This window comes from Furipterus horrens, unplaced genomic scaffold (genome assembly GCF_987537825.1).
Source record: "Furipterus horrens unplaced genomic scaffold, mFurHor1.1.pri manual_scaffold_6, whole genome shotgun sequence".
In the NCBI taxonomy this organism is placed as follows: domain Eukaryota; kingdom Metazoa; phylum Chordata; class Mammalia; order Chiroptera; family Furipteridae; genus Furipterus; species Furipterus horrens.
In genome coordinates this window covers 103180009-103194064 of record NW_028327176.1, presented here as the reverse complement: position 1 = coordinate 103194064, position 14056 = coordinate 103180009, and the positions used below count along the sequence as shown (strand labels likewise).

Sequence of the window (14056 nt, the reverse complement as noted above, 5' to 3'; positions counted from 1 at the left end):
CTTGCCCTACTCTTAAAGTGTTTCTACCCTCGTACTTTCGGAAATTCCTCTTAGCTGTCTTTCAGTCATCTGAATTTCCTCTGGAGGTGCTGGGACCAATGTCTTTCTCCCTAAGCATTTTGAGGCTGGTGATCACCCTACATGGCCCTCAAAGATAGAAGAGAGGATATTGAGAAATCCGAGGAGCTAGCTGCCCCCATGCTGGAAAATGGATTCTGTACACTTGGCTAAATTGCCAGTGCTAGTGCCTGGAAACCTGTCCTCTGTTAATATCTGAGAGGCCATAATCTCAGTTGTCAAACTGAAATCCTCTTTTTGGTATTAAACTTGGGGCCAACACCAAGGAAAACCATGCAAATGCCTTCCTCAGGAGCTAGAAATACAAATTTGCCTGTGCTTCCCCACCTGGCATTCTCAGAGATGATTTTAAAACAATAATACAATAGTCCCCCCTCCCCATGCACAGGGGATATGTTCCAAGATCCTTGGTGGAAGCCTGAAACCACAGATAATACCGAACCTTATATATACTATGTTTTTTCCTATACATACACACACTTTACTGCTTCTCTTTGGTATATCTGAATTGCCAGCATCACTACTCTTGTGCTTTGGGGCCATTATTAAGCAAAAATAAGGGTTACGTAAACACAAGCACTATGATATAGTAACAACTGATCTGATAACCTAGATGGCTACTAAATAAGTAATGGGCAGATAGCCTATATAGCTTGGATACACTGGACAAAGGGGTGACTCACTTCCAGTGCAGGACTGCACAAGATTTCATCACACTACTCAGAATGGCACATAATTTAAAATTTATGAATTGTTTACTTATGGTATTTTCCATTTAATATTTTCAGACTGCTGTAGACTGTGGGTAATTGAAAATAAAATCTTGGATAAGGGGGATAATAATAATAATAATTTTTCCAAGATTTCTGAGCTCAAAAATACAATCGTACTTTTGTTTATGTTCTCACTTTGTACCTCTAGCATTTAAAAAATAAACTCATGACTTCACAAAAGTTAAGATGTATACTTTTAAAAAAAAAGTTGAGATGGACAGGAAAGTAGGCTAGATATTAGTGAATCTGGATTTTAGTGTCATATTGTGAGAATTGTGAACCTCATAACTTTAGAATTTAGGTCACTGTGAGGTCATCTGAAGCAAAAGCATTAAAGAAAAGAAATAATAATGTCTATAATCAAAATTCACACAGCTCTCTATTGAAAATGGGCCTCCACCGATGATCACTATAAATCATAAGCAAATGTATATTCTTACATAAAGCCCTTCTCTTGCACACTAGCCAGTTTACAACTGAGGGCACAATGGGTTTCAAGTTTATTATGAATGAGAGAAGAGGGTTTGTGCACCTGTTGTTTTCCTGGTTGCTAAGGGAAAGGACACAATTATAGACTTTTCCTATCTTTACTAACCTACAGTGGGTTAAAAACCTAATTTAGAAACTTGCATAATATTACAGTCTTTGTAAAAGGAGTGAAATTAGGCTTTCTCTGATTGGAAGTAGCATCCTTTGGCAAAGAGAAACCCTAGGTGCTAAAAACCAGCTGCTCCCAGGGAAATCACTGATCTGCTACCCAGCTAAGTGCTAACTCTCTGGGCCCAGAGTCTTTCTCACCTGCATCCAGGTTGGACTTCTGGCTTATGCTCAAATAAGCATTTATTAGGCAATTACACAGGCTGCATACTAAGAGTATGCTTTATGCACACACAAATTGCCTGGAGGATTTTTTGTATTCATATTAGCCATCAACTCTAGAGTCTTTTATTTTTGTATGTCATAACATCTTTAAAGGGAATTTCTGTTGCTTTTATAGTTGGCATTGCTGCAGCCTTGGGGAACTCTCTTGTCCTGGCTAAAGATTTGGCAACTTGTAAAGTTTACAGCGGCATGAAGAACCTGAGTTTTCCTTCTCAATTTCTTCTTCTTCTTCTTCTTTTCTTGTTTTCTTTTAAGGGAGGGATTAAAAAGTAGAAGGTCAACATAACCAGAGTTTTGCATTTGGAATGAAGCTTCCAATGAGATGGGAATTCTTAACGGAGATCCAGACTACTCATGGCAATAATGGCAATGATGAAATTTCAAAAAAGGAAAGTCATAAAAGTCAACCATGCCAAGCCATTTACAGCATTCATTCCCAGTGTTACTAGTAGAGATTCCTCATGGTGTTTGTGCTGTACGCCCGCTTTTACTGAAATTAGTAATACTCATTCTACATCTAGCACTCCAGTTAGGGGTGTCTCTGGTGCCACAGCCAGGTCCTCACACGAACTTCTCTAGAGTACATCTCTTTTCCATTCATAGTGCACAGAAGCAATACTTCCACAAACAGCATTACTTTTAAAATTGAAGCCTGAAGATAGGGCTTCCTATTCCCAGCAATGCTGCAAACTTTGATGGGTAGCTATAGTAACAGCATAAGAAATTAGGGACTGTCTACTCAAGGTCACTTGTCTAGGACGTGGCAATCATAAAAAAACACTAACTTTACCATCGCTATAGGAAAAAGTCAGTCAAGGACTTATTGTGTGTTTGACAAAACCATGCACAGTATAGACGCAAATCCTCCAGCCGCCGGAAGGGGCAGGAGATTGGGGCTGGCGCCCTTTTTGGCTTGGCTGGAAACTTCTGGCTCTGTCTACAGACCCAGTGTGAGTGAGTGGAAAGAGAACTGGACTGCAAGTAATAGACTGGCCAACTAGCGATCCGTTCGACTCTAGGCGAGTAACTCTGGAACTCAGTCTGCCAGTCTGAAAAACAGGAACGCTTATAGCTGCTCTGTTTATTTTCCAAGCTCGTGAGAAGGTGCAACAGGAAATGGATGCACGCGTGCTCAGCACCCTGAGCAAAAGCCACCCAACCCCACCATTGTGTTGAACAGTCACTGGGTGCGAGCTGTGAAGCACAACGATATCCCCGCCCACTTTTGCGCTGCTACGGGATAGAAAGCCAAATGCTGACACCTGGACGCGCTTTTACACTTCCCATCCTAGGCAATCAGGGCAGAGGAAACGGCCACGGTCGTTTCTAAGGAACCGCGGCTCCCCTCCCGCCCCCAAAACTGCCTCTAAGCCCCTCGTCCCCTCTGGGTGCCTCCCCCGTCGAAAAACAGGGCGGGTGATGGCCAGAGGCCTGGCGCGTTCTCCAGGTGCGATCGGTACTTCCTGGCGGGCTTCCGAGCGCGGGGCCTGTGCGCTCAGCCTCTCCAAAGCCGCAGCACCGCCCTGCTCGCCGCCGCTTCAGTGTTGACATAATTAGACGAAATCTTGAGAGCAAAATAAATGTTCTGTTCGCCTTACAGCCAAACAGATGTTTACAATTCAAATGAAAGAAATACAAACGGCAGGGATTTTTTTTTCCTCCCCTTCTTCATCTCCAGTGATCGCTCGTTTTTTCCTGACACATTAAAAATGTGTAAGCGATTACAGGAGTTTCCTGTCCCAGTTTGTTCTGCGGGTGCTTTTCTTCGAGATAGGCGAGGTAGGCGTTTAAACTGGGTGGGGCAGGAACATTCTCAGCGGCTTCCCCTCTAGCCTCCTGCCCTTCTGAATCTCAATTCCCCGATGTAATCCCCTCCCCCCAGAGCGGTTGATACTAATTGTAATCAAATAACAAAGGGTGGGAGCTTAATTGTAATCAAATAGGCCTCAGATTCTATTTGAGCAGTGAATTGTTCTACTTGGGGGAGGATAAACCAGGTATAACTGGATTACCAGAACTGAAAGCTCTCCTCTCTTCGCAGATTCCAGGCAGAACAAAAGAAAGGGAGGTCTGCAAGCGGAGACCTACCAGTTTAATGAGGCGGTGGGTGTGTAATAGTGAGTTTGGAGGTGGGTGATTAATCTCCATTTCCCAATGCAGAGAGTGCTTTGGCTTTTGGTGATTTTCAAAGCAATAAGGAAATTAGAGTGAAGGCAGTAGCTATGGAAAAGCAGCTCCTCCACCCCCGCAAAATATATTTCCAACAAACCATGAGTCTAGATCGTTTGGTATATGAATTTTAGACTTATATAAAGGTGACTGAATTCCGAATCTGTAGCACCTGCATTTGGGGACTAACAAGGCAGGTGAGGCTCCAGGTGTACTTCCCACTTTATTTTCACAATGAATAAACCATAGATATTAGTTCTGGGTATTCAAGTAGAGAAAGATTCTAGGAGCTCTGACAATAGAAGAGGCCCGAGTCTTCTCACCCTCCTCCAATCTTACTAAGTCCAGAAACTGCTGAAAGACCCAAAGGCTCTCACTAGCTCTCTCCAAAAGCTCAGGGGCCTGGAGAAACACTAAGAAGCAGAGAAAAGCGCATCTCTCTGCCCAGGCAGCCTGTGGGCAGACGTGAAAGGTGCAGAAGGAAAAAACAGTCAGATCCATCCACCCTGTTATTGGCAGACCAGGCGATTGGTTCTAGGCTTCGTTTCACCGGAGCATTTCTAAAAAAAATTAAATTAGATCTGACAATGTTTGTACAGTAGCATAAATGCCTCCGTCTTGGCGTGCCCGTCACCTCGTAAGAGATCTGACAGACTCCAGCTTTCTTAAAACGTGCAGAGTTCACATCATATTAATTCCCCAAAAATGTTTTGATTCAAAGTAGTTTGTATTTTGTGTAGCCACGGGCAATTCGGAAAGCGCTCCAGCCTGCCGGTGGCCAGGTCCGCTCCCTCTCTGCGTGGCCCAGAGGCTATGGCGGTATTTAAGCTTCGGAAATTAGCCTGGGGCTGCAAGGCAGAGTGATCACAAAGCGAAACAAGGGAGCTTCCCCTCTTCACTTTTTTCATTTTTTCTTTCTTCCTTTTGAGTTTGCCATCTCGGTTTCACAAAAAAAAAAAAAAAAAAAAAAAAAAAAAAAGAAAGAAAAGAAAAGAAAAAAAGAACGAAAGAAAAAACGGGGCCAAAATGTCTTTTTCTGCTCAAATATGGAAAAACTGGTTTTCTCACTTCACCTCAATCCTGTTCTGATGGCCACAGCTCCCTGCCCAATTGAACCCCTGCCCCCGCGATTCCAGTCTGGATCCACTCATTATTAGCTTCATCACCATCGTCGTCGTTGTCATCAACGTTGTTCTTCTACTATTAAATTCTCAGAGCGAGAAATGAAAGGGGCCAGCGCCTTACAAAGGGGCGGGTGCCATAAGGGAGTCTCAGAAGATTCCTGGGGATAAGAGGAGTGGGTTTTCCTTTCTTTTTTTAATGATTAAAAACACAGACGACTCCTGTAAATAGAAGCCTCATTTCTTCAAGAAATGCCTTTTGAAACCCAGTATCTGAATATTCAACGAAGGGAAAGCTCAACTCTGTAAGTACAACATTAATATGATCTCTGCAGAATTTTCTACTCAGAAATATTAACATATCAAAGCCGACGCCGGAGGCGAGAGAAGCTATCGATACCCGAGCACAGGGTAAAGTAAAGATTATTGGTTCTGATGGTTGGAGTGGCGGAGCTGCGGGCAAAATCGCGCACACCATTAACTGAGAGGGAGCGCGCGGGGAGCTGCACCTCAGAGGCAGTGGCAAATATTTTATCTAGGTGGTAATTACCTCGCTGCTGCCCGCACTCCCGCTCTTTCTTTGGCTAGTGGGCCTTCATTATAGGCAAAAACAACGTGACTGTCACTTACCAAAATGAGCTAGGGAAATGGTATTTTGATCTTTACATAAAGAAGTGGCCAAATTAAAAAAACTGAAACTCCACCCCTCAACACACACACACACACACACGCACACACCCCCCACTACAAACTAGGACAGTCTCTCCCTGGGGAACTATGTAGGGCATTTAGGGATCTATCTTTCTTCAGGGAACTTCGGAAGTGAAATCTTTTTTTTTTTTTTTCCCCTACCACAGTAAATTCTGGAAATCATTAAAAATGTAAGTTTATCGAAGAGCTTAGCAGAAGGAAAATGGTGAAAAGTTGTGCTTTTCAAGAAATTATGCTTCATGTGGAGCGTTACTTGTAAAGTATGGATTATAAGAGTAAGAGACACTCCCACCTAAGCTAGTACCCAACATGGTTGTGTACATGGCAGAGAGCTTGAGTTCTTGTCCGCCCATTTTTTTTGAAGAACAAAAGTGACTAGAGCTATTGATATTAGGAATCCTGTGCACTACTGTAATAATAGAGAAAAGAAGCTTCCTCGGTTTTTCTTCAAAAACAGGGAGTGCTGAGATACACCACCTTTTAATGAAAGACTTCCTTGATATCCTTGCTACAATTTGCATATTGTCATGCACGTTGGTCGGTTAGGAGTAAATAGCACACTGATCTCCAGGGCTATCACCAAGTTAATTGCCTTATCTCGAAGACACATAGAAAAGAAACTCAGCAGTTATATTCTGAATTCCTTCGCAGGGTGGGGTTTAGTCAAACGATAGAGACAAAAACCCCAAGTTACCTCCCTTTTCTGTTTGGAGCCACGCTATCTCAAGATCAATATTTGGTTTAAAATAGCAGATTCGGCGCAGAATTTCTTTTGTGTGCCTGTGATGAAGTGAGTTGGCACCGAATCCTACAAGAACAATAAAACATTACCTAAAGAAGACCATTTCCGTGATTCTGATAAGACTCCATTCTTGTAATTACCCAAGAGCGTTGGGGTTTTTGGAGAATGGCGTACGGGGGTGTGCCTTAAGCTCTCTTCGAAAACTCAACTGATTATACACCCATCTCCCATTCAGCTCCCACCTTTGACCTCAAATAATTCCCACCCTCTGTTAGCTAATGTACGATCTGAAGCAATTTCCAAACAATTGAAAAGGTGATCAAGTGCGGAGCTGAACGCAAAAACCGCGAGTGGGAGTCTCGGAGGAGTCGGCTCCCGGAGCTAATTAGTGGCGCTGTCCTTCAGCACCACCGACACCTTTGTGCATCCAGAGGGCTTGTCGTCACCTTCAATGTGAACGCCCCAGCTGACCCGGACCAGCACCTCTTACCTGGCCCCTTTTTTACTTTATATCTTTAACCCCTCTCCCCAACAAGATGTATATTTTGTTTCAATTTTCGTTAGTTTTGGGCCTATTTCATGTCATGTCAATATGGCTGAGTACCCGCTTGGCTGACAAGCTTAAAAGCGCTCATTTAAGAAAATCTTTGTGGAGCAACGTTAGCAGTTCTTCTTCTTCTTTTTTTTAAATAGTCTTCAAATATCAATGGGGTAAAACAACAGAAATAAATATCTTTTTTTTCATGCAATGGAAGTTTCAAATATCAACTATGACAATAGTGAAGTTTCAAAAGGAAAGCACTCTTTGTTTTCTTTCCCCCTCAATTTAAATGGAATTTCACACTGGACATCAGGTTGCCCAAACCTGCAGTTTAAACATGAAAAAATCCACTGCTGTCTATCAGTGCATTTCCTTCTTTGGAATCTTTACAAGAGCTTTGAAAGAGGTGGAGAGGGACTGAAGAACATTTATTTGGTGCCATTGGAAGACTCAGTCTTTAGTGGTTCAGTTACTAAAGACAACTGCAGCCCTGGAGCTGGAATTAGTCCTGGTGAATAGGCCACATCTTATTAATTCATATGAAGTTGGGATAACAGCTGGTCCCCTTTGCCTTGTGTGCTCCTCGGGTTACTCAGCTTGCTAGGAAAATATGCTTCAGAGACTCTGGGTACAGTTAAGTGAGAAGCAAGCAAAACCTGCACTGCCTTGAGGCCTTTAAAATGTTATAGTTCAAAACCTTTTGTCAAAATGGAACATCTGAGATGCAGCTCCCTTCCATGTCTGAGCCAAAATCAACAGCTCTCCACTCTTGCCCCCACCCCCCACCTCCCAATTCCATGGGTAACTCTGGATTCAGATGTTTTCTTCAACAGATGGGAACAAGAAAGCTTTATCCCATACAGTTAACACCACCTCCTCCTACCACCCTCCCTCAAAGAAAGAAATGTTCAGGACACTTAGCAAAATAAGGGCAGCTACAATGTTGGTGTTTCATTAGCCTTCCTTGCAGCCTCAATGAATCTAGCCTTTCACAGAATCCTTCAAAGCCTTAAGCTAACACCATCACTTCAAATACCCAGGCTGTGGCTGGCACATTTAGGACTAAAAAAGACCAGAAATTCTGCTCCAGGATGTGGTGATGAGGGAAGGGGATGTGAGAAAGATTTTTGTGTGTGTGTCTTGAACTTTGTTTCTGTCAGTCTTCTGTGAGAAACTGCCAATCTCTTCTATCATAGGTCTTTTGGGCACAGGCTAAATTCAAGCCTCAGTGAAGAAAGGGAGGCTTTCCTATGTGGGCATGCTTGGGTGGGACAAGAGTAATTAACCAAGAGTAACTGTTTTCTTGAAAAAGCATCTGATATTTAAAAATACCAACAGAGCTTCAAAAATAATAGATGAGAAAAGAATCTCTTGTTTTAACATATTATTACTTACCTCTTCTTATCACTCCACCTTGGCCATTGAGAACAAGCCCACACTGGGCTTCCACAGAGCCCTAAATAAAAGAAAAATAAATAAAATCACTCAAATTGATACTAATAGGTATGCCCACATGAGTTAAGCCTTTCAATCTGCCCCATCCCTGAACCTCATATCCTCATAGCCCTATAGTAGACACTTGCAAGCAACCATTGAGCTGGAGCAAGTTTGGCAGTATGCATGGTTTTAAGGGGGGGGGGGGGATTACCAGAAAACCACAATCTAAAAGTTGCATAAATCTTAAAGTATGCATTTTACTGCACCATAAAATATTACACTTCAAAGGCCTTAGTGCCTTTTATCTTGGTATAAGAGAATGAGAAACCCTTTGAGTCCCCATCAAGGCACAAAGTTCATCTACAGTTTCCATGGTAGTTTCTGCATGAAACAAATTACACCAAAGGTGTCAAGTTTGGCACTGTGGGTTTCTTGGGAGCTCATAGGAACCATTTCAAGCAGAAGATTCAAGTTATCTCATGAAGGTTCTACTTTACCCTAGTTGAAGGAGCATCCTATAATACTCCCGAAAATGGGTCTTACAGAGGAAACACCTTCAGGTTCACTCACTCTAGATCTTCAGGTTCCTAATGGGTTGAGAGGTCATTTGAACTGGGAAGGAGGTAAGAGTTTGCTGAGTTTTGATTAAGAAAAATAAAAATTTCTCTCTCTCTCTGTCTTTTTTTTTTTTCCCGAGTCCAAATGTGTTAAAGGCTCATTTTCCTTTACAAACAAACGAGGTATTGGACATGAAAGAGGCCTTGAAGGGTGTTAACCTACCCAACAGCCCGTGAAGAGTTAAGTAAATGCGGAGAGAGTCGGTGCATAATAAAAACCCACTTTACAAAACAACCTTTACAGCCCTGGCTCCCTCTCGCTTCCCCATTTTCACCATATTGAGGCAGGCCTGTAAGAACCCCCTTTTCAACTGACTCACGAGCTCTTTCTTATTTTAACTGTTCTGCCTTAAAGTGATTATCAAATCAATATGAAAAAGAAAACTTGGAGACTGAGCATAAATTAAAGCAATGATGGGAAAAGGTGTGACAGTTTCCTTTGTTGGCCATAGCAAATCTTTTTAGGAGACTCAAAGATGGAACTGAAGCCACAAGACTGTTTGCATCTGTTAGGCAGACTTAGACCGCCCTCCAAACCATTGGACTTTCACTTAAAATTCTGTGCAGGGAAAAGTATATTTACATTTGTTGCATTTGAAATGAGGCATATGCTGATGAATGTTTTAAAAAGGAAGAAATAAAAGGGGAGAGACGGGTTTCTCCCACACATCCCCCTCCCATTTCTCATTTTAAAAGTACTATGACTTTTTTTTCTTTTTTTCATTCTACTACCTAAGTCCAAGAGGAATGAAAGAAAATAACTTGCCAAATTTACAGCTTCCTTCATATGTACACATATGAAATGATATATATGTATGTATGTCTACAGACATAGGTACATAAATAGATCATACACAATACTCCTCAATTTCTTCTAGTACCTTGAAGTGTTCCTCTCAGGATGAATATTCCCTCAGCATGAGTAATAAATATGAAAAAGGATATAAAAACATTAAAAAACACATAGATGGGGGAAAAAAAGCATTCAAAATATCTGAAATGTAGAAGGTAAATAGCCACAAAGCTCTCTGATGGAGTGAATCCTTTCCCTTCCATTCTCTGGAGCATCGTTAAGATATTTACTTTTGCAGAAAAAAACAAATCTTGGACTCTTCACTTAACAAACTTTACCATCACATAAGTAAAACATGTTGTTTGGTCGGATGACATTGCATAAATGACCAGTTGAATGGCACTAAGTCGAAAATTGGATAAACTACGGTGCTCTTTTGCATGGGATTCGCTCTTTGTCTGGTGCTTGCAAATGTTCTAATCCCTTCTTTTGAAAAATGCCCAGCTTTGTGCCTAGCACAGAAAAAAAATTTGTACAGATACAAAAAAATCAGCAGCAGACGCTGCTATTAAAAGGAGTAAATAGGTTTTAGTTGAGCTAAGCATTGAATGGCAGATTTTCCCCCCCGTGAGGCATAAGGGGATCCTTGTGAAAAATGTAAAAATGCCCTGAGCGTATAAAATTATTTTGTGAATATAAATGTAGAAAGTCAAGGTTTACGGAGCCAAATCTTTTTTCTTGTGTGCTGATCTTGCGGCTACGTCTCTTTGTTGGGACTGTAAGGAATTTCACTTCAATTTTTAAATGATCCCTTGCTTGGAGGTAAGCGAGGGGAAAAGATTTTCTGTGCGCAACAAGGGATCTCTGGCGTCTCCAATATGTGGTGTCCAAGTATCTCGCCTTTCCTTGTGGCAACTGTGGAGAAGGTGGCCCGCTTTGTGCCAACTGAAAAAGTAGGGACTTAGAGGTAAAGCTAGCTGCACTTTCAGGCAAAACAAGTTGCAAATTCATGTCTTTCTTTTTTTGACATCTGTGGGTTTATTTGTTTGAAAAGAGTCTGTGACAATATGCTTACATAATTATAAATCCTATTGTTGCAAAGAATATGCAAAAATGCATTAAGAAAGCAGGAGATACCTGGTTGAGTGGTGACATCCACAGTATCTGAATTCCTTCCTTGCTTCCTTCCTTCCCCTCCCTTTTCTTTTTTTTTCTCTCTTCCTTTACTCCTTTCTTCCTATTTATTTTCTCTCCCTCTCTTCCTCTTTATTTCTTAATTTCCTTCTTCTTAAGGAGTTGCATCTTACATAAAAGTTGATGGATTGAAGAGGGAAAATAAAGTTTTAAATCAGCTGGGTGGCAAGATTGGGCGCTCTCAGGCACAGAGAACTAGGTTCATCAATGGTGAAGTGCCTTGTGCAGACCCTGTCATTGGGGTACACTTTTGAGGATTTTATGTGCGATTCTTTGCTCTCCACATCAATCTAGTATCTTTGGTGAAACTTACGCTAGAGCTCAGGGTCGCAACAATACCCGCAACAAACCAGCCCTCCCAATTCATAGTAAATTCCCCACAGCTCAGTCTGGGACAAACGCCTTAGACACGCTGGTACACCCGGCAAAACGTCAGACTGAGGGTGCGATTGGTCATCAACTTATCCGGTCTTACTTTGAGTCCAGTTGTCTCAACCCCAGCCTCCTTGATATCCCCCACCCTACCCAGTCTTGGACAGAAATGTGCATTCACAAAAGACTTCCTTGCAGACCCACCGAAAGTGGGGACCCGCAGCTAGCCGGACTTTGGAGCGTCCAGGTGAAATGCCTTGATCCAATGAAGGACAGAATGGCACACGCCTCGTCTAACTGTTTTGATAAATTCCCATGAGTGGGGTGTGTGTGTGTGTCTGTGTGTGTGTGTGTGAGAGAGAGAGAGAGAGAGGGAGAGGGGGAGAGAGAGAGAGGGAGAGGGGGAGAGAGAGAGAGGGAGAGGGGGAGAGAGTGAGAGAGTGAGAGAGAGAGAGAGAGAGAGAGAGAGAGAGAGAGAGAGAGAGAGAGAGAGAGAGAGAGACTCAGAGGGAGAGAATTGGAAAGTCGGCTTAGACTCAGATGGAAAGTCGGCTTAGAGTCAGAGAATTAACAGAGCGGAAGGGGGAGGGCGAAGAGGGGAGGGCGCAGACAAATTCACTGCATGCTTATTTACCTGCAAGTCGTCTGCTCCCGCGGCGGCCAGCCCCAGGCTGGGCCCTGGCAGGAGTCTTTGATCTGGGTGCATTCCATACTGAGAGCCATGACTCATGAGGGACAGGTCGTGGCGGCGGTAGGCATCGAGGCAGCCCAGTTCCCGCCTCTGCTCGTCCAGGCAGGACGACTTGAGCGCCCGCGCATTGTGCAAGTTAATAAAGTCGGTGGGCTCCCCGTGGTGGATCTGCTGGTAGTACTGTTGCGAGTGGTGGAGAGAGTTCAGAGAGTAGGCGTCGGGGGTGACGGCCGGGTGGCTGTGCTGAAACTCGTAATGGAAGGACTGGTGGTGGAGCGGGGTGTACTGGTGGTTAGTGGAGAAGTAGGGGGACGCGAACTCGGTGCCAGTGGTGGAGTAAGTTAAAGGAGAGGAGGAGGAATAGGCGACAGTGGAATTGGCTACGGACTCCAGACAGCCAAGCTGCATCAAACGGTAGCTGTTTGATCCGTCGTGACGTATCTGGAAGGAAGAGGGGGAAAAGGGAGAGCAGAAAAACTTGAGGTTTGTCATTTTGCAACCAAAGCGCTGCTCTCCTGGAGCCAGGGGCTTCCTCTGGCTCCCCAAGGAGAGCTAGCGCGCAAGGCTCGGGTCGAGCCGCAGCCGGGGCTCAGTGCCTTTGCCAGACAGCCTTTGCGAGCAGGCGGACTGGGTGGGGGTGGGCGGCCTCGTCCTCACAGTCGAGAGCGGAAAAAAAATCCCCCAACCTATATAGGTGCGGGTGACACCACACACACATACACACACGCGCGCGCACACACACACACACGCACACACACGGCTCCTGCCCAACTTGTGCAGTGACCTGGGCGTTGGGAGCCAGGTTTGCGACTGGCTCCGGGGCCACGCTAGCAGAAAGGAGAGAGTCGACAAGCGCAGAGCGCCTCGCCACTCCGACCGGATCCCAACCCCGAGATTCCGCTGCTGTCCAGGCCGAAATGTTTCGCCAGAGCTGTTCAAAATCATTGTCCATATATTTGCAAATTCCAGTCGGTGCAAATCATTCAACTTGCTCATTTCCTTAACCATTTGGGGCAAGGAATCCGACCCCCACTTTCTACTCCACTCTCCTGGAATAAGTCCATTCCAAAAGGGGTGCGTTGTTCCCCATCCCACCCCCCTTGTCCACCTACCGCCCCCCCATCAATCTCTTTACTTTGCCTTTTTGAGTATCTTTTTTCCATCTCTATCTCTTTCTCCTCACCACCTCCTCCCTTTCTTTTTTCTTAGGATTATGTTTCCCCCTCATTATGGCAAATGTTTCTTAACGTGGCAGAGTTGCCCTTCCTGGCGACAGATGTCATAACGAACTTTTCCCCCTTTCCTTCCTTAACTTCTCCCGAAAGCCAGATTATAATTAAACGTAACGGTCCGATATAGATTAGAGACAGGGGAAGCTGCCACTGCCGCCACCACCGCCGCTGCAGCCACACACACACACACACACGCGCGCGCTCAAAAAAAAAAAAAAAAAAAGTAATAATACCTCGGCATCGTGGACTAGTCCCGGAAAGGTAGTTGACATGTTGGGTTTCTCCGAAAGCTTACGATGCAATTTCCCCCTCCAAAAAAAGAATCGGGGGGAAAAAAAATCCAAACTTCTTGTATTTTCCAATTTTTTTAAGGAAAAAAATGTTCTATAGATAGAGATCTAAATTGTAATGGCTTATCCCGGATCAGCTAGCTCCTTGCCTCTACCCACTTAAAAACCTGTAGGAACAAAATTTTCCCTCTGCACAAAAGCAGCTCCCTGGAACAGATTTTGTACTTGCTGAGTATTTCTTTGGCTGATGTCGTAGGTCCCTTGGTAATATAGAAGTTTTGAAAATTAAGCATCAGCACTGAGAACTGGGAGGACAATAGGCAGAAGAGATTTATCCCAGGAGACAAGGAATAAATATTGTATCTTCGCCTAATAAGGAACTGGAGGTTCTTTCAACATTTTTATCCATTTTT

At 43.7% G+C, this 14056-nt stretch overlaps 1 protein-coding gene across 2 annotated transcripts in view; it reads right to left on the bottom strand.

The window, feature by feature from the left end:
• TFAP2D (transcription factor AP-2 delta) overlaps positions 1 to 13625 on the bottom strand; it is a 59355-nt gene extending 45730 nt beyond the window's left edge. The window contains exons 1-3 of one of the 2 annotated variants that reach the window (XM_090280476.1): positions 13587 to 13625; positions 12065 to 12562; positions 8413 to 8473 (exon numbers count right to left, since the gene is read on the bottom strand). In XM_090280476.1, the coding sequence (XP_090136602.1) occupies positions 8413 to 8473; positions 12065 to 12562; positions 13587 to 13625 (598 nt within the window). Of the gene's footprint in view, positions 1 to 8412; positions 8474 to 12064; positions 12614 to 13586 lie in introns of those variants that run through there. The other variant, XM_090280474.1, reaches the window with a different exon arrangement.
• Positions 13626 to 14056: the final 431 nt, after the last annotated feature.